Source organism: Plecotus auritus, assembly GCF_963455305.1.
Source record: "Plecotus auritus genome assembly, chromosome: 7".
Taxonomy (NCBI): domain Eukaryota; kingdom Metazoa; phylum Chordata; class Mammalia; order Chiroptera; family Vespertilionidae; genus Plecotus; species Plecotus auritus.
In genome coordinates, this window is record NC_137774.1 from 48,821,031 (window position 1) to 48,841,809 (window position 20,779).

General features: G+C 39.6%; 1 protein-coding gene across 7 annotated transcripts in view; it reads left to right on the forward strand.

Annotated features, from left to right (window-relative positions):
• Nucleotides 1-20,779, forward strand: part of MAP2K4 (mitogen-activated protein kinase kinase 4) — a 108,642-nt gene that overhangs the window by 53,574 nt on the left and 34,289 nt on the right. For all 7 annotated transcript variants that reach the window (XM_080678091.1, XM_080678093.1, XM_080678090.1 and 4 more), the window contains 2 exons: nt 4,719-4,893; nt 19,742-19,861. In XM_080678091.1, coding sequence (XP_080534217.1) covers nt 4,719-4,893; nt 19,742-19,861 — 295 coding nt within the window. The remainder of the gene's footprint in view (nt 1-4,718; nt 4,894-19,741; nt 19,862-20,779) is intronic.

Below are 20,779 nucleotides of genomic sequence, written 5' to 3' on the forward strand. Positions count from 1 at the left end.
CCCAACCATAAAATTATTTTCGTTGCTACTTCATAACTGTGAGTTTGCTACTGTTATGAATCGTAATGTAAATATCTGTGTTTTTCCAATGGTCTTAGGCTCTACAGCAGCGGTTCTCAACCTGTGGGTCGCGACCCACAGGTTGAGAACTGCTAGCAGGGTCACCTAAGACCATCGGAAAAAACATATTTACATTACAATTCATAACAGTAGCAAAATCACAGTTATGAAGTAGCAACGAAAATAATTTTATGGTTGGGGGTCACCACAACATGAGGAACTGTATTAAAGGGTCACGGCATTGGAAAGGTTGAGAACCACTGTTCTAGAGGATCCTACCCTTTCTTCTTTCAGCTTTGGTAGCTCCTGATGTTCCATAGGCTGTGGTAGCAGAATTCCAGTTGCTGCCTCCAACCTCTTCTCGCCTTCTTCCTGTGTCTTTTTGTGTTGTGTTCTGTCTTCTCCAATTCTGTCACTTATAAGGGTACTAGAGGTCTGGTGCATGACATTTGTGCACTGGGGGTGGGGGAGCCCCTTAGCCCGGCCTGCGCTCATGAAACTTGTTTTCATATTAAAGACCTCCAAATCCAAAGGAGAATGTTATTCATTTTTCTATGAACTTTTTTTTCTACTGTACTGTTTTATGGAGAGGGTTTGCTGGGGGTTAATTTGAAACTTAGAACATCAATCCCTTGTTTGTTTCCTGGGTGGGCAAAAAAAGAGAATGTGGATGTCTTGGTTAAGAATTGCCCATGTAGAGACAACATATATTTTAGGAGGAATATGAGTAAATATAAGTCCATAGGCGGAACTTATTTACTGATAGGGCAATGGCCCTGGGGATAACTTCTAGGTTTATGGTGTCATTGAATTTTCAGGTAAGAAATTAATAATGAAATGATTAGGAATTCCTGATACTGTCTAGTAGAAGTAACACTTAAATCTTGTTGAACAAATTTTCCTCAGATGAAAAACTGCAGCTAAGGTTTTGGCCACTTGGTATAGTTGCCTCAGCGATGGACTGTTAGAGTTCAGTGGTGAAGGCTCAGGTTGGCTTCTGGGCTAGTCTCTAGAGCAGGGGTGGGCAAACTTTTTGACTCAAGGGCCACAATGGGTTCTTAAACTGGACCGGAGGGCCGGAACAAAAGCATGGATGGAGTGTTTGTGTGAACTAATATAAATTCAAAGTAAAGGAGCGGAGGGGAGAGCAAGAGAACCCTCGGCTCTTTCGTCTCCGCGGGCCGGATAGAACAGCCGAACGGGCCAGATTCGGCCCGTGGGCCGTAGTTTGCCCACGGCTGCTCTAGAGCATTGTGTCTGTTCTACGCACAGTTCTTCTTTGGAAGCCATTGTGGTTGAAAACACTTAAAACAGTAGCTGTGAAATTGGTTCAGGATCACTGAAAAGATGGTCAGCCCATATTATTGAAGACTACAGACATTCCAGAGCATAGTTTTCTTTGGTTTTCATGCCTCTTTTTCTTTCTAAATGAGAAAATGGAGCTCTGGGTAGCAATCACATCGTCCTGTTTATCTAACTTTTAGCAGCTTTATTGAGATACTAGAGGCCCGGTGCATGAATTCGTGCATGGGTGGGGGTCCCTCTGGGTGGCCTGCAGGGATTGGGCTGAAACCCACAGTCCAACGCCACCTGCATCTCTTACCTGCCACTCCTGCTCATCTCGGTCCCACTGTGCCTGCCACGGGCTCGTGCCCAATCAGTCCCAATCCAGAGAGGCTCGTGTTGCTGCAGCAGCGCTCGCCAGCCATGAGCCCTGTGTCTGGCATCCTCCCAAGGGGAGTGGCCTGCGGGATCGGGCTGAAACCGGCACTCTGACATCCCCCAAGGGGTCCTGTATTGCAAGAGGGTGCAGGCCAGGCTGAGGGACCCCACTGGTGCACAATGGGGCCGGGGAGGGTCTATGGCAGGGCTCCAGGGCACGTCCGGCCCATCTCGCTCAGTCCCAATCGGCCAGACCCCAGCAGCAAGCTAACCTACCGGTCAGAGCATCTGCCCCCTGGTGGTCAGTGCACATCATAGTGACTGGTCGACCAGTTGACTGTCTGCCTGCCCCCTGGTGGTCATAGGGAGCAGTTGAGCCGCCTTAGCATGTTATGCTTTGATTGGTTGTTCGGTTGTTCTGCCATTCTGTCTATTTGCATATTATCCTTTTATTATACAGGATATAATTACTATACCACACAATTTACCCATTTACCCAATCAGTTGCTTTTAGTGTATTCAGAGTTGTTCATCTGTTACCTCACTCAATTTTTGAACATTTTCATTAGCCTAAGAAGGTAACCTGCATAGTTTAGCTATCAATCTGTTCACTTTCCAAAAGAAAGAAAAGGACTTTTTCTGGAAATCACATATCAGCATATATATAGTAAGCTAAACTATTAGCAAAGGTATTATAGCCATTGTGTGATTTTTATGTAGTAATGAAATATCATTCATTTTGTATCTTGGGGATGCTAGCAATAAATATTCTATAACACAGTGAGATCATGAACATGATATCAGTTGCCATATTTTATTGGTTAGAAGCAAGTTACAGGTCCCATCTGTGCTCAGAGAGGAGCTTACACAGAGATGTGAGCACCAGAAATGTGGAGCTTAGGGACCACCGCAGAGCCTTTCTGCCATAGCCTTGAATTAGTGAATACTTCAAAATGTTGCTTCCACTTTACACACAATTTTAATTACCTTTCTCCAGCTCCCTCAGCGGTAGGCTGGTGCTGTATATTTCACCAGTGTTTAAACTGTACCATACAGATGGTGATTACTTGCCATTGATCATAGAACAATAATCACTATATGTGGAACTTTTTGATGTTAGAATATTTCCTGGCTTAATTTGTATACTTCATGGAAAAGATTACTGAGAAAATTAATCTCTGAGCTTGATGTACTTACCTGGATCTGATTCCCATCTTAAAACCTTCGTTCAGGCTTCACGTCCGTTCCTGACTGGTCACTTAGGTCACTAATTTCTGGTCTTCTGTGACTAGATTCTAGAGTCTGAGGAACACTGGTGAAAGTATTTGGTAAACTGGAAACTTGTATGAATGAAGGCTGGTATTATGACATGTTAATATTATGATTTGAGAATCTGGCTTTTGGTATGCTAGTTCACTAAGTTGTTATTTTGACAGTGTATTAATCTTTGAACTGTAATCTTGAATCTTGGCTATTATTTTTTCACCTTGAAGAGGTTTTATTTATTTTTATTGTGGTATAACTGACATTATATTTATTTCAGGTACATGATTTAATGATTCAATATTTGTGTATATTGTGAAATGATCAGCATAATAAGTCTAGTTAACATCTATCACCATCTACAATTACAAATTTGTGTATGATGGGGAACTTTAAAGATCTGTACTCTAGCAACTCTCAGATATATAATACTCTATTAACTATAGTCACCATGCTGTACATTACATCCCCAGGCCTTGTTTATTTTATAACTAGAAGGTTGTACCTTTTCACCAAATCTTGGTTATTATTAATATTAGTGTACGTGGTTATTCTGGAGCACTTTTAAAATTCTAAATATTTTGAGAACTTTAAAAATAGCTACAAAAACCAAAAAATCTGAGAAACGTTCATAAATGTTGGAAGAAGAAAAATAAAAAAACAAGCATGTAAACTTTTATTTGTATCTCCAGATGAGATTTAAAAAAAGATTCTGATCATTTAATATGAAATTGAAAAAATGTAGATGATACTCAGTGGAATGTTTTCTTTATGTATGTTTCACTCTAGTTGATGCAATTTATTCCTACACATTGCAGTGTATGTGTATGTGATGAAAGAGAGAGAGACACACACAGACAGAGGGAGAGAGATTGATTTTGTAGTTTTAATTGGATTTTTTTTTTTTTTTTTACGAAGCATGGTTAGAAGTTAATCTGTTCTCTAGGTTGGAATTTTGGAGGTGAAGTTTTTATTTAATGAAAATCTGTAATGAGTAAGCACTTTTGTCCATAAATTGTTTTCACTCCATTGCTTTAACGAACAAAGGCTAAAAGTTTCAAATTTGAATAGCACATGACAGTTTCATCTTAGAGCCAGCGGAATACTCATTTAGCTATTCCCCCTCCCTGAGCATGGCATTATCATGAACATGGCAGTACACTGGGGTGCAAGTTCCTAAACTCTGTCAGAATCACCCGGGGATCTTTAAAAATATGGTTTCCTGCCTCTTGTCCCTAGATATTCTGATTTAATTGCTGTAGGGTCTAAAAAATTCTCCCCAGATGATTCGAATGTGCAGCAGAGTTTGTGAACAGCTGTACCCAGATTGTGGACCTGGAATAAATAATGTTGGGTGAGGTAGGAAAAGAACTTTTGGAAATGGGGCTTATAGCTCTTGGGATTCCACATTTGATAATACAGTTTGCAAAGTTTGGAAAAGATCTATATTTGGAAATAAAAACTGGTTTGCAGAATTAGTTTCTTCAATAAATGGAAATTGGTTTTATAAATCCCATTAAAGCTGTGCTTATGGATTACCTAAATTTCAGCCTTTCTTAATTCAGTGTGTAAAATATCAAGATAATACAAACAAAAAACTCCCAAAATCTGGAGGTCAGACTGTTTTAGTAAATTATGAGAAAACAAATTTCCCACACATTAATCGCTGCTAGCTAAAATAAATAAGTCAAACCCTATTTAAAATGTGAAATTGCTTTTCAATATTTTAACAGAGAGAGACTGAGAACACACAGCATTGAATCGTCAGGAAAACTGAAGATCTCCCCTGAACAGCACTGGGATTTCACCGCAGAGGACTTGAAAGACCTGGGAGAAATCGGACGAGGAGCGTATGGTTCTGTCAACAAAATGGTCCACAAACCAAGTGGACAAATAATGGCAGTTAAAGTAGGTGAAGCACATAATTATTTTTGGAACTAATCTGTTAGGTGCAGTTTCTTGATGTAGTAATACTACTATTCTGTTCTTGCTACTTTGTGGTAAATGTGGGTGTCTATAAAATTGTTTCTTCGAATTCTTTGAGGGTGTTTTGTACAGAGGTTGTCTTATTGGTGGCACGTTTTCTATCTCTCTGGAACCATGAGTGTATGAAGTATGCATGTTCACTGCACTTTTGGCATGATGCATTAACATGTTTTAAACTTCAGGCCCTTCCACGGCCCAGGTGAGTTCAGGCCGGGCAGCTGCCCCCCTGGGAGCAGGGCAGTGCTGCACTGAGCCAGGCGGGGAGCTGGAAGAAGAGGCAGCACACTGGGTTGGGCAAGGTGCGGGGCTAGGGCTAACAGCAGTCTTACTGAAGGTTTCCTGGAAACCACACACATGCTGTTGCCACTAACCTCAACCTTACTCGGTCCTGACCGGCTCGGCTTCTGTTTGTTTATTTCATCTCCACTCAGTACTGCCCTGTTCCCTGGTTTGGAAGATGTATTAAAATGTATACCTTGTGATAATGCTGTCACATTCTGTCCTTATTGTGTCATGCCACTTAATATGTTCATTAAAAAAAAAAAAAATCAAAGAGTGGCCAGAAATGGAGATTGGCCCATAGATTGTACCTGGCAGGCTTGTGTTGGCACCTGTAATGAACGGATGGTTTCCATCCCACTCTTAGTTGGCCCATATAATTGTAATTTGTTCACTTGTTTGTTCCAATGTTTAATGAATATTTGCTCTGTGTAAGATATTTTAGGAAAATTGACAGTTGGGGTGGGGGGCAATTTAAAGAAAAGTAAAAAAATAAGTTATGGGTATACTGTCATTGAATTTAAAATTCTTAGAGTGATAAATAATGTTCCAATTTGTAAGAATTGAGAATGGGTTTGCAGACTAAGCTAACTATCTTCCTGTTAATTCCCTATTTTGAGAGTTTATCAAAGTAGCTTGATGAGAGGAGGAGCCTTAGTTTCTGACTTGATTTCGGGGAGTGGATTTATATTAATATAAAAGGCTGCCTGTGTTGAAGTTTATTGTGAGCAAAATGTTACTATTTTAGCCTCCTTCATTGTTGAGCATTTCTTTTTGCTGGGTCATTAAAACTAATGAGAAATTAATGATGGAAAACTATGATTTTCTCTGTAGGTTTTTATCTTGGTTATATTTTCTAATGTGATGAGATCTATAGACTTTTTCTCAGAAAGGTGCAGACATGTATGAAATTTTGCATATAACCCATAGGCCTCTAAAGATGAAGATGCTAAGACCTTTGCTCTTGATTATCTGTTGAAATAAAATGTTGTTTTTCTTAGAATAAATTGTTTCTCTTTTGATTTTGTGCCACTGCAGAGTAAGTGGAAGGAAAGTCATTTTATTTAGACTCTTCTGCATGAGTATTGCATTGCCCCACATTGTCTGTTCATGACATCTGCTTTTACTTAGCTGGGCCTTAAGGGAAATCTGCCCTCTGTAACTAAGTTCTGACCCCAACACTAGGGAAAGCACTTTTAAGTAGTTATGTCCTGCTTTTTTCAGTGTGTGCTGTGTGTGTTCCCCTGTGCTAAATCACATTGGGATCTGTTTTAGTAATCTGGACTGGCTTAGTCACAGTTAATCGGTTTTAAAGGTAAATAAAGAAGGTACTTCATTTTGACGTTAAAAATGTTTTTCTTAATTTGATAACCTTTGGAACTGTATAATGCTGACTCAAGTTTTGAAGGAATTTAAAAGTGAGGATAGGAAATTGTCGCCATTTGTAATTTGACCTTATTTTGAGAGCCTCTGTTGGGATGCTATTATGCATATATGCATAACCCATGGACACAGACAGTAGTGCTGTAGGCGAAGGGGGTGCCTAGGGGAAGTGGGGAGGATTAAAGGGGGAGAAAAGGGGACGCATGTAATACTTAGAACAATAAAGATAAAATTTAAAAATCCCAACTCTTGCCCTGGCTGTAGTGGCTCAGTTGGCTGGGTATCATCCCATGCACCAAAAGGTTGCTGGTTTGATTCCTGGTCAGGACACATGCCCGGACTGTGGGTTCAATCCCTGGTGAGAGCATGCAGGAGGCAGCCCATTGATGTTTCTTTCTCACATCAGTGTTTCTCTTTTTCTCTCCCTCTACCTTCCTCTCTCTCTAAGAATCAATGTAAATATATATTAAAAACAACAACAACCCAACTCGTAAGAAATACTTTAAGGCAGTCTTGGGACCTACAGACTGGTAATGGTCACATTTGATACCCTGAATTCTTGAGCATGTGTGATAGTTTAGCATGAGGAGGATGGTAATATACATATTAACCAATGTATTGATAAGGTATATTTGATGACTGATATATGCCATCTATTATAAAATACATATATTGTTGGTCTTTTTGAAAAAGCTTAACCTTTCATCACACCTAAGACAGTTTGTTCCCTCATTCCTTAGGCACGCAAGCCAGATTAACAAGTACAAATACATAGAAGCAATGTATGAGTAAGGAGTTCGATTTGACCTTGTACATGTAGAAAGTGAGTTACTGAGCACCCACAGTTTTTACCTCTGAAAGTAGGACTGTAGAGATATATAAATGAACTATGAGACCATGGTTCACAGTGCTGTGAGTTTTCCATTGCAGTGGGTGAAATGAGAAATACACTTGAAATAGCCCTGTACTAGTGTTTTAATGTGCAATTTGGGACTTTAGAAGGATTACTTTGTTAGATATTAAGCTTATCCTGGAAATCATCCTTAAGATTTACTTGCAGTATCTATACCAAAATGAACTGTGATATTAACCTGATAGTTAAATAGTTATTATTACTCATTTTTAATTTTGAGGGAGGGAGCCCTTCCCCAAGTTTATTTTGCCAAATATAAGAAATGTTTGAAAAGATGACTTCTTAATTACCAGAAATAATTACCTCCAAGACTTAATCTAAAATTCAGTTCAGATATAATAAATCAGGTTCAATAAGATAACATTGTAAAAGTTATACTTAAAATAATTTTTTGACCTTTGACCTGAAGACAGTCCACAAGCTGTCAGTCTGGTGCTGTGTTAGGACGAACAATTTGGAAAATTTTAACCCTTTAGTTTTAACTGCACACACCTGAGGAAATGGCCTTCTTCTTTCCGGCATGGTGGTGACAGGACTGGTTTACGTCTGCCTGAATGACAGCGTCACAGGGCAGCCCTGGGCAGAGCCCTTGTCACCACAGGGCCTTCTAGAGCTCAGGAAGGACAACCTTCGACTGGCTGGGTACTCCATACATTGATCAGCATCCTCTGCAGATAGCATTTTATGCCTATTTTGCATGATGGTGGGATAGCCACTGAATGAAGACATTAGACATGTACATCGCTGTCCTATTAACAGTAAAGTAGGTGCCTGGCTAGCTCTCTGGCAGGGTTAATCATAGAAAAAGCCCAGCATTCAGAACAAACGTTAGAAGAAGCACTTGGGATTAGCTTTTGGAGCCAGGATTAGAAACACCAGGAGAGTTAGGTCCACGGATGATCGAAATCAGGACCCAGGAACAAACAGTTGGAGAGAGTAGCTGAAGTGCTGTGGTTCAGGCCTGTGGGCTGGAATTGAGTGGAGTGACACACACATTGCTGACAGGGAGGAATGATCTTCGTGCCTTGACAGGGAGCCCCCACCTGTCCCTGCCTGCAGTGTAAATCCTGCTTGCGTAGACTACCAGCTTCCCTAATGTTTCCTAACAGACTCATGTCCACGTTGATTTCCTGAAGGCATGCATGCCCTGCTCCTGTTTGTAGGCTATGAGAGAAGAAACAGGAGAGTAGAAAAGAATGAAAGTGAGAGGGAACGTAAGGGAAGGAAATTGCTGAGACTAAAAATGGAAGGCAATGGGATTGCTTTTTGGAGGGTTAATGCTGAAATAAAGCTGTGATCTCATAGGAGATTGGAATTAATATTGGACAGGTAGGTGGGGCTAGGAAGTTATGTTAAGGCTGTCACCATTGATCATTATGAGGACCTTTTAGTCTTTTACTTGTGAAGTTACTTGGGTTAATAAGAAAGTCAGGTTGGCTGTTTGAGGTTAGGTGCGTAGGCCAGACTGAATTTGTGATGTGACCTTGTATTTAAGGGTTAGGTGTTTTCTGTTTCTTGGTGATCTAACTTGTCTTATTTCTTCGACACTCAGTATGTTTTCTCTACTCTTCCAACTCTCCTGTTGCATTGATTTAAGTGTTCCTGATCCTGGGCTGGTAACCTGACCTCAATTCCTGCATTACTGCTTCTCTTTGGTGTTTGGATCTTGACTTCAGTGTCCTTGATCTGGAATTGAGACCTGTGTTAACCCCTAGGACTGCTGGGAAGGATCAGAGCCCTGCATCTGACAGTATCAGCATCCCACCGCTGAGCCCTCCCCTGAGCGGTGTGGTGTTTCATCTGCTCATTAGGAAGGCCTCCTTGGTGCAGGTGGTACTGCCAGTATGGGAAGGCAGGGGTCAGCAAAGTATAGCTTGGCTTGTTTTCCCCACCACTGCAGGGGCTCTGCCATTTCTTTTCTTTCTTTTTTTTTTAAAAAAATATATTTTATTGATTTTTTACAGAGAGAAAGGGAGAGGGATAGAGAGATGGAAACATCGATGAGAGAGAAGCATTGATCAGCTGCCTCCTGCACACCCCCCTCTGGGGATGCGCCCGCAACCAAGGTACATGCCCTTGACCAGAATCGAACCCGGGACCCTTCAGTCCCCAGGCCGACACTCTATCCACTGAGCCAAACCGGCTAGGGCGGCTCTGCCGTTTCTGTTGGTGGGGAGTGGGAGCATTATTGGAGAAGGTTCATTTTAGTCTTTAAACATTGGTGTTGCACATTGTTTTGAAAGTGCTAGAATGATATTGGAAAAGCTTTTTTCTGATAGTATGGAGTGCTTTGTTAGGCAATTTGGTTGAGTTTCGAAGGCCTCAGTGCTAGTGTTTGATTATCAGATCACTTGTGGGATACACAAGTCATGGCCATCTTGTTTTGAATTCAGACGGACTCCAGTGTCTTAGGCTCTCATTTGATTGGCTAGATCATGGGCTTAATTAAGAAATACATGATTGATTGAGCCGTATTATTTTATGTTTCCTAATGTTGCTTAAAGTTGTGGTGTTGCATATGAAAAGTATAAGTGGATCACCTCCAGCACTGGGCAGATCTCAAGGACATGGCAGGGCTGCCCTCTGGCCAGCCTTGGTTTTGAACTCAGGTCCCTTGTGTATTTGGGATTGAAACTCCTAGTATACATGTGGTTTTTTTTGCTGTTGCTCTTAGTGGTTTTTAGAGTGTGGTTTCAGAATTATATATCCACCCCAATAAATTAGACAAAATTAGTACTATTCTGGTTGATGTAAGGGGGCAAGAGGTGAGAAATCTGCCTCCCTGTTGAAAGTCCTTTTGGCATGACCTCTGAGAAAACCTTTGAGGTCCACATAGGTCAGTTTGGAAATGATTGCTCTAGGGCCGTGGTCGGCAAACTGCGGCTCATGAGCCACATGCGGCTCTTTGGCCCCTTGAGTGTGGCTCTTCCACAAAATACCACGGCTTGGGCGAGTCTGTTTTGAAGAAGTGGCATTAGAAGAAGTTTAAGTTTAAAAAATTTGGCTCTCAAAAGAAATTTCAATTGTTGTACTGTGGATATTTGGCTCTGTTGACTAATGAGTTTGCCGACCACTGCTCTAGAGGAACTTTAGTCAACCACTATGTGTTTCTGAACATTCTGGATATCTAGTTTCTGAAACTCTACTATCACTTGGTTGATTTGACTGAATTGTGACATAGTACCACATATCCCAGCTTATATAGTTACTTGGAGAAAAACATGTCTTATCACACCTCATTCTAAATGAGGGTCATCTAACTGATATTTGATATATCTCTTGCACATTTTTCTATCATTCTTTGTTGTCTTATGGCCGTGCCTCTAAAATTGGTTATACATCAAGTTTTTACTCCTATCTCACTTTTTTGTTGTTGGTACTGAAGTAATGATCTGTAATTTATGATCTGTATATAAGCCCTTAAAATTTTAATGCTAAGATTAACATTGTGTCCTTTACATGTGGGTGATGTAATAGGAAAGAGGAAGAAGATGATACTATCCTTATCACCATATATCAAGCCTGTCCTATTTGTCCCCAGGGCATCTTTTCCCATGATGTATTATTGCATATGTTTTTGGAACTGCTCTCCAAAGTTCTCCGATGATACATAGCAGAACATATGTAAAAGCAATTAATTGGGCCCTGACCGGTGTGGCTCAGTTGGTTGGGTGTCATTCCGTGCACTGAAAGGTGCCAGTTCTATTCCTGGTCAGTGAACATGCCCAAGTTGCAGGCTCAATCCCTGGTAGGGTGTATGCAGGAGGGGGCTAATCGATGTTTTGCTCTCATATTGATATTTCTCTCTCTGTCCCTCTTTTTTTTTTCTATAAAAAAAAAAAGCTCAATAAATTTTTTTTCCAAAAAGTAATTAATTGGGCCTCGGTATCGTCAGAAGAATGGGAGGTACCACCATTAATTAATTAATTATTTAGACTAAGATACCATTGAGAGTTCAGTAAATTGATTCTAAAGACTTGGATGGTTTTGCAGTTAAGATTTAGTATCCTTCCTGCCTTAGTGAAAGCATGTATGTCATAATTTCAAACAATTGATTTAACAGACACTCTTTGACATGAAAACCATTTTTGCACCTATGATCAGCATTTCAAATACTTTTTTGTTTGTTTGTTTGTTTGTTTTGGCTGATGTTGCTTCTGGTTGGACCTTATCAGTGATGGCATTGTGAGCTGTCATGGGCATCTTTGTTTGTGGTCTATTTAGAGGGCTCTTTAGCAGCTGAGCATGAACCTGAGCAGCAGGGATAAGAGTCTTGCTGAATCTGTGGGATATAGAATCTTAGTCTGGAAATAGGGTCCGTGAGGATGCCTAGGACTTTCTGTAGCCCAGAAGAAGGTGATCGCAAAGTGATGTGCTGTGGTGGTTTCTGGGGTTTCCCAGCTTTGTATTAGAATGGAATTCTGGGCATTTCTGTGGGGAAAGCAGCCTCTTTGTAAGGATCAGAATGTTTGTTAGGATTCCAGGGGACACTTAGGGGTCTGGGTGTAATCCTTGCTCTTTTACCCCCTACATCACTGATGGAAGTTGATCTGAAGTCAGCCACTGACAGGCGATGGACTGCCCTCCATTTTATTTACAGACACTAACCTTAGGAGGCTTCTTTAGCAAGGAATGCCTAATGACCAAGGGTGCGTTTATGGCAGAAAAGTATTAGTGTTTGTAGATCCCAGAAAGAGGACACATTTTCAAAATACCATTATTATAACTATGTCAGTTAATATACTTTTTGTTCTTTTCATCTTTAGATTTTAAAGCAAAGACTGTTGAACCTTCACTGTCTCACTTTTTATTTTCTGGTGAGGAGTTCCACCTCAGCTCTCATGTGATATGGTCACTCATGTCCATGTTCTAGGACTTCCACATGGATGATACTTATCAGTGCCCCCTTGGCACACACATCAACACAGGGAGCTTCTGATTTCCTTCTGTCCTGTGAGTGGTTGCTCTGACATCATACCTTTTGACAAGACATTTGGACGTCACTTGGAATATGGAATACAAGTGCCTTTAGAACTTTAGATGGTGAGAGGTGCATATGTAAAGAAAGGAGTCACAGTCACTGAGAGATGAGTTTTAGCTACCTGCAAGTGATAGCAGATCCCACACAGCTTTGCTGGAAAGTAAATACCTTCTGGTGTTCTGATTTGGGTTGGTGGTAAATTGAAAATAAAACTTTGGTCCTAGCAGGTTTGGCTCAGTGGATAGAGCAACGGCCTGTGGACTGAAGGGTCCCGGGTTCGGTTCCGGTCAAGGGTATGTACCTTGGTTGCAGGCCAGATTCCTGGCCCTGGTTGGGCACGTGCGGAAGATAGATCTCTGTCACATGGATATTTCTTTCTTCTGTCTCTCCCCCTCCCTTCTACTCTCTAAAAATCAATGGAAAAAGATTCTTAGGTGAGGATTAACAAAAAGAAAATAACACTTTGCATTGCTAATGGCCAAAATACGAATCGCTTGCTTTACCTTACCCCATGTCACGTTGTTTTAATCAATACCTACAATAATTTTTAAAGACATACATTGAGTTTCTCCATAGTAACTGAATTCTTCCCTTTGCTGGGTTTCATCGTGCCCATGCCTTAATTTCTGATCTGCACTTTGCCCCTCTGTCACTTTTGTACACTTGCACCTTATTCCTCACTTACTCTAAGCAGCTAAAGAAAAATGTGCAGCAGATATAAAAGTCACCTATCTTGCTTGAGCCCTACAAAGAACTGAAAGGATTTGTCATGTGAGACTTTATGTCTAGGACTAGTGGTTATACCAGGGGTGGGCAAACTTTTTGACTCGAGGGCCACAATGGATTCTTAAACTGGACCGGAGGGCCGGAACAAAAGCATGGATGGAGTGTTTGTGTGAACTAATATAAATTCAAAGTAAAGGAGCGGAGGGGAGAGCAAGAGAACCCTCCGCTCTTTCGGCTCCGTGGGCCGGATAGAACAGCCGAACGCGGGCCGTAGTTTGCCCACGGCTGGGTTATACCCTTCCACGTTAGTTTTCCCATTGCCTCTTTCCTCACATTTCACTCCCCATATATTCTCTCCATTTCAAAACAGAAACACTCAAAAAAGAGTATCAGTTAGAAATGATAGACATTTTGTAAGTATATTTGACTAGTATGTTGCTATGTTCAAGTCTGTCTCTCTCAGAACTCCTCAGTTCTTTTTTTTTTTAATATATTTTATTGATTTCCCACAGAGAGGAAGAGAGAGGGACAGAGAGCTAGAAACATCGATGAGAGAGAGACATCGATCAGCTGCCTCCCGCACGCCCCCCACTGGGGATGTGCCCGCAACCCAGGCACATGCCCTTGGCCGGAATCGAACCCGGGACCCTTCAGTCCGCAGGCCGACGCTCTATCCACTGAGCCAAACCGGTCAGGGCAGAACTCCTCAGTTCTTGATTCTTGATATGTTTGCAGGTGACTTGTATCTTTTTTTAACTGGAATGCTCAGATCCTAGGAATTAACATCTGTCATACACACTCTGAATTACTGTTTTTTAAAAAAATATATTTTTATTTCAGAGAGGAAGGAAGAGGGAGAGATAGAAACATCAATAATGAGAGAGAATCATTGATTGGCTGCCTCCTGCACGCTCCCCACTGGGGCTCGAGCCCGCAACCTGGGCATGTGCCCTTGACTGGAATCAAACCGGGGACCCATTAGTCCGCAGGTTGATGCTCTATCCACTGAGTCAAACAGGCTAGGGCTGGAATTACTGTTTTTTTTTGTTTTGTTGGTTTTTTTAAACAAAATCCAACAACTTTTATTGTTTAAAGTTTTACATGTCTCCGTATTTCTCCGATTAACTGCCCTCCCCCCGCCACTCCCATCCCTGAGGGCAAGCCCCCACCGCCCCAGTGTCTATGTCCATTGGTCATGCTAATATGCATGCATACAAATCCTTTGTTTGATCTCTAAACCCCATCCCCCTTCCCCACCTTCTCCCCGAGGTTGGACGGTTTGCTCAGTGCCACCTTGTTTCTGGATCCATTTTTGTTCATCAGTTTATGGTGATTATTATATCCCACATATGAGTGAGATCACGTGATATTTATCTTTCTCCAACTGGCTTATTTCGCTTAGCATAATGCTCTTCAGTTCCATCCATGCTGTTGCAAATGGTAAAAGTTTCTTCTTTTTTTATAGCAGCGTAGTATTCTATTGTGTAGATGTACCACGATTTTTTAATCTACTCATCTGCTGATGGGCACTTAGGCTGTTTCCAAATCTTAGCTATGGTGAATTGTGCTGTTATGAACATAGGGGTGCATATATCCTTTCTGATTGGTGTTTCTAATTTCTTGGGATATATTCCTAGAAGTGGGATCACTGGGTCAAATGGGAGTTCCATTTTTAACTTTTTGAGGAAACTCCATACTGTCTTCCACAGTGGCTGCACCAGTCTGCGTTCCCACCAGCAGTGCACGAGGGTTCCCTTTTCTCCACATCCTCTCCAGCACTTGTCGTTTGTTGATGATAGCCATTCTGACAGGTGTGAGATGGTACCTCATTGTTGTTTTGATTTGCATCTCTCGGATGGTTGTAATTACTGTGTTTAAGCAAGAACATATATGACTTGTCATCAGTCCTCACTCTGAGTCTTTCAAGACTCTGACGACCTGATTTTCTCCTTCATTAAGCAGGAATGGGATCAGGTGACTCAGCGGGCCTCTCCATGAACACACTGTTCAAGAGATAAGAGCTTGCCACCTGCCTGACCTTTCCTTAGAGCTTGAGTTGGTGGGAAGAAAAGCTCTAGGCTGGTGAGAGGCAGGAGTTCTCACAGCAGGACATAGGCAGACACAGATGGGTCATTTCAGGACAAGCCCTTGCCCGGTGCTTTGTGTTTATATACGAGACGCTCTTTGGAACCACATATAACCCTCACAGCCATAAAACCAGAGAACTGGGAATTCAGTTGATCCTTTTCCTTGTATCTCTAAGTGACATTTAATTGGAGTCATTTTGGCATTGCTGATCAGGAGCTACTACATGCTGTTTTTATTGGTATTTACCCATTTTAAAGCGTTTTTAGGAGTATAAGACAACCTTGAATACAGATTTGGACAATAAGAAAAATGTTTTTAGCTTTAAGTATATAAATTTCTTCACTGTGGAAAACCACTTATATATGTAGGGTAGTAAGTCTCAATTTGATTTTAAGTATTTCTCTACATTATCTTTCAAATAAAAGAAAACTCATAATACTTTGAAAATACTTTATTATTAGAAAAGCAATGTGGATTGATTTTCAAAAAAAGACAGTTTTTAATTTATGAGAGCATTAAGTAATTACTTAAGCTAGGTTAATAAAATAGTGCTAAGTAAAAGAGCTCAATATCCTCATAGTACAGAAACAAGTGATTTTAATGAGTCTTAACAGTTGGGTGAAAATGAAACTTTTTTTTAAAAGGTAAGGTCCTTGAGATGATTTTTAAAAATATTTTTGTTCTTGGGTGAGATTTTCATCCTTACTCTTTATGAGAAAAAAATAGTTTGTTGAACACAAATAAACATCAGCCTTATTGAACTTTAGATTTATTATATAAATAAAAAACTTGCCTGTAATTCAAGACATTTATCAATACATTTGACTTCTGAACATTATAATTACAAGAGAATTTCCAGAAGTATAATTGGCTTCACCTTTGCACTTTCATTTTTCAGTGCCCTCAGTTAAGGACAGCTTTCTAGAAGGAAGAGAAGTTTTCTTATTGATGTGTTCCATTTTAGGTGGTTATGCTTCCTTAATATTAGAGAACTCGGGCCTTATTTATTTCAGATGTTAATAATCTTTTTCATATACATTGTTTTGATGTTCTATTAGAACTTTCCTGGTAGTGACTTTTGTTACTAAGTATTCTCTCATTTGAATAATTGATTATCATTAAGCAATCTCCAACACAGTGTACAAATGATGGGTCATAGAACTGTACACTGAAACCTGTATAATTTTGTTGACCTGTGACAACCCAATAAAGTCACTATGAAGGAAAATAAAGTTTTAGAATTAAAAATAAATCTAGTGTAAATTTTGCCCTGAAAAAAAGTTCTCTCCGACTTTAATCATTTATTAAATTATTGACTTAATTTCAAATTGAAGCTATTGTAGGTGTATGTGTAGTTAATCTCCTTATGAGTACTTTAGGCCTTTTAAATTATTTTATTAAGTGCTCACATATAAGAAATGTTGCAATACAACCCTAAAACTTCAGTATAATTGAGAGTCAGCTATACTTGCTTAATCCCAGATGATTCAGGTGTAATACCAGTAGCATGAGGAGATCTTAGTCTGTTGACAAGCATCCAGGAGCAAAATCAGTTTCATGCTAGGCCCCCCAGCTGCCCCATGTTCTGTGTTGTACTAGTAGTGGTATTAAATAATATATTAAAGATGAATAGATTTTCCTGCTATGCTGATGATCTCAAAGGTTAGAGCTGCACCAGGAATTATCTCTACATTCTGGTTAATAATCCTGACAGGGATTGAGTATAGATATTAATCAGATGCTGGGACTTCAGTTCCACCTCCAGTTCACATAGTAACAGGTATTCTTTCTGTAGCTACAGCAGTATTTTTAGAAATAGTTCCCAGTAGCCCAGCTGGCCTGGCTCAGTGGTTTAGCATCGAGCTATAAACCAGGAGGTCACGGTTTGATTCCCGGTCAGAGGACATGCCCAGGTTGCAGGTTCGATCCCCAATGTGGGGCGTGCAGAAGGCAGCTGATCAATGATTCTCATCATTGATGTCTCTCTCTCCCTCTCCCTTCCTCTCTGAAATCAATAAAAATATATTAAAAAAAAGAAATAGTCCCCAATATTCAGGTATTGATGATAACTATTAAGCTTTTGACTGTAATATGCTTTCTAGTAGTTGAAATATAAGCATTTGTACAAATGTTAAATATAGAAAACCATATAACCAGTTTAGGGAAACAAAAAATAAACTAGCAAAGAGGGCGTCTTTTAAAATAGTATTTCATAAGTGCGTGTGCTAGTATATTTATACTTGCCAATATATACATGCAAATAAAATAGCAAAAGAATATGTTTTTAAAACTTTTAAAAGTGAGAATTCTTTAATAGGTGGAAATCTTACCCAAATAGAGGGCCATTTGCTTTTTCCCCCTGTTTGTCTCTACCAGGTCTTTTTTTTTTTTTTTTTAATATATATATTTTATTGATTTTTTACAGAGAGGAAGGGAGAGGAATAGAGAGTTAGAAACATCGATGAGAGGGAAACATCGATCAGCTGCCTCTTGCACACCTCCCACTGAGGATGTGCCCACAACCAAGGTACATGCCCCTGACCGGAATCGAACCTGGGACCCTTCAGTCCGCAGGCCGACGCTCTATCCACTGAGCCAAACCGGTCAGGGCAATTACCAGGTCTTTTAAATTTAGATTTAAAAAAATAATAATTGCCTTCCCAAATTAGTATTTTTACAGCTGCACTTTTAAAGTTATATATTTAAAACAGGAATACATGTAGTTGAAATGTTTATAAGAATTATGAATGTCAGATTTTGAATAAATGCACATTGCACCAGTAGGCTATTTTTGAGTACACATGCTGATGTTGATTTACAAGCAAGATTGTTTATTCCAGAACTATGAAAAGATAGAAGAGAGAGGAGGGAAGTATTTTAATTTTGAAAGTACTGCTCATATTTTGTTTATATTTTGTATTCTTAGGTTTTCTTGTTTATGCAGTGAAATTCAATGTCAAAGTTTTAAATAAATCAGCATATACAGATGGATGCCTGTTAGTCAATTTTATTTGGTGTGAAGTACTATAGCTAGGAGGCTCTACATTTTAAGTAGCAAAATTAAATTTGTATTTGAAATGCATGGAATTCCTATTTAGTGTGGAAAAATGAAAATGAGAGAACCTACTTGTAGTCCTTACGTAACTGCTTATTGTCATGTCCCATGGAATACATCTCTTGTATCTCTCTGTGCCTCTGGTTTCTCTTCTGTAAAATGGGCTCAAGAACTTAATTGACGCCTTCATCCCTTTCAAGAACATTGAGGACAGATACCTTGAAGTCTTTGGAAGACAAAATGCCACCTTATGTATTTTTTGATACTAACTTGCCTTGTAAGTATGTGCTATGTATTATACACAGTGGCACGGTGTGACATTTTGAATATTTTTATGAGAACAAAAGTTGTTTGTATGCCTTAATGTTAAGCCATAACTTTGTTATTAATGTTTTATAATTTCTGAACTTCTGTCTCTGTAGTGCAGTGAGAACTCTCCCTCTGGCCATCTCTATGCCCTATACTGTTCGTGGTAGAACATGGGGATACTAATTTTTTTGTGGCAGTATTTTAGGATTGTGCACAGAAGTTGTTCTGTAGATGGGTTAGGAATATACCCTAGGTCTGCAGTGTACAGAGCAGGGCCTTGTCAGCTTAAAATAGACAAAAAGCCCTCTATTTCCTCAGTTTTAGGTTTTTTTTTTAACATGTTTATATTGTCCTGCATTCTGACTCATGGTTTGGAAAGTCAGGTAGAACTTTTTGATTTTACCATTCAGGAAGTGGTGAAGGGGGAGAACTCCAGTCCAGGATTTTGGAGACATGGATAGTAGACTGTGTGCTGCTCATACAGTAGTTCTCGCTTTTACCTGTTCTGAACTATGTTCTCTCTCTAATGAATGAGGATGCTATGGTGCAAGGATTCCAGGAGGGAAGAGGGATGTTCTTGCATCGAATGCCTTGATTTCTATAGTTCTGAAATGGTCATTAAAGCATATATGAAGCTCTCTCTAATTATTCACATGAAAACTGTTTAAAGTATAGTCCATTATGATTTAAAGTGTAGTTCCTTATGATTTTCTTTTGCACATGGTTAATTTTCATTGCCTAAGAACTTTATTGCATAATTTCCAACATCATCAGTGAATGCTTGTGTTTTGAGAGCCTGAGTCCTTTAAAGAGTTATTAAGTACTATTTTATTAAAAATAAAAATTTCTATGTCCTATTTTGTTTTTCTGTGGTAAAAATTGTTCTTGTAAAGTATAACAAAGATAATAACTTTCAGGTTGGGTTAGTATTTGCGAAATTTGCTTAGGAATTTTTGATCTTTTTGTGGTAGTGGTTTTTCTCAGGCTTCTACAGTTGTTTTATGTTATTATGACATCTTCTCTCATTCTTTTCCAGAGAATTCGGTCTACAGTGGATGAAAAAGAACAAAAGCAACTTCTTATGGATTTGGATGTAGTAATGCGGAGTAGTGATTGCCCATACATTGTTCAGTTTTATGGTGCACTCTTCAGAGAGGTAGGAATGAACTATTTGCGTTTTGAGCTGGCGAATGAATATCTAATTGGGATAAATAAGGGTGTGGTAGGCTTAGATCTTAATGTACAATTAAATGCCATACATTAGTAATAAGTTAATTTCTCAGTAGTTTAGTATATAGCCTTGATAATCTATACATAAATTTCTACCACTTATTTTTCCTTTTGTTAAGGTGTGAATCTTACACTTTTTAAACAATGGCTGTCATTTGTGAATTCCCTATTTCCTTGCTTTATTTATAAATACTTTCTCTTCTTTAAGGGGATCTAACCCACAACCTTGGCGGATTGGGACGATGCTCTAACCAACTGAGCTACCTGACCAGGGCTTGATGTACTTTTATTTCTTTATTTATTTGGTTTCCATGGCCCAATAAAATGCTTCAAAAAGAATACTGCTAAGAGAAATGTCAGAGATTTTACTGCCTTTGTTTTCTTCTAGGGGTTTTATGGTTTTGAGTCTTACATTTAAGTCTTTAATCTACTTTGAGTTTATCTTTATATATGGTATAAGAAGTGATATAGTTTTATTTTTTCACATGCACCTGTTCAGTTTTTCCAACATCATTTATTGACTAGACCAGGGGTGGGCAAACTTTTTGACTCGAGGGCCACAATGGGTTCTTAAACTGGACCGGAGGGCTGGAACAAAAGCATGGATGGAGTGTTTGTGTGAACTAATATAAATTCAAAGTAAAGGAGCGGAGGGGAGAGCAAGAGAACCAGATAGAACAGCCGGATCCGGCCCGCGGGCCGTAGTTTGCCCACGGCTGGACTAGACTGTCTTTACCTCATTGTATGTTCTTACCTCCTTTGTCAAATATTAATTGACCATATAGACATGGGTTTATTTCTGGACTCTCTATTCTGTTCCATTGACTTACGTGTCTGTTTTTAT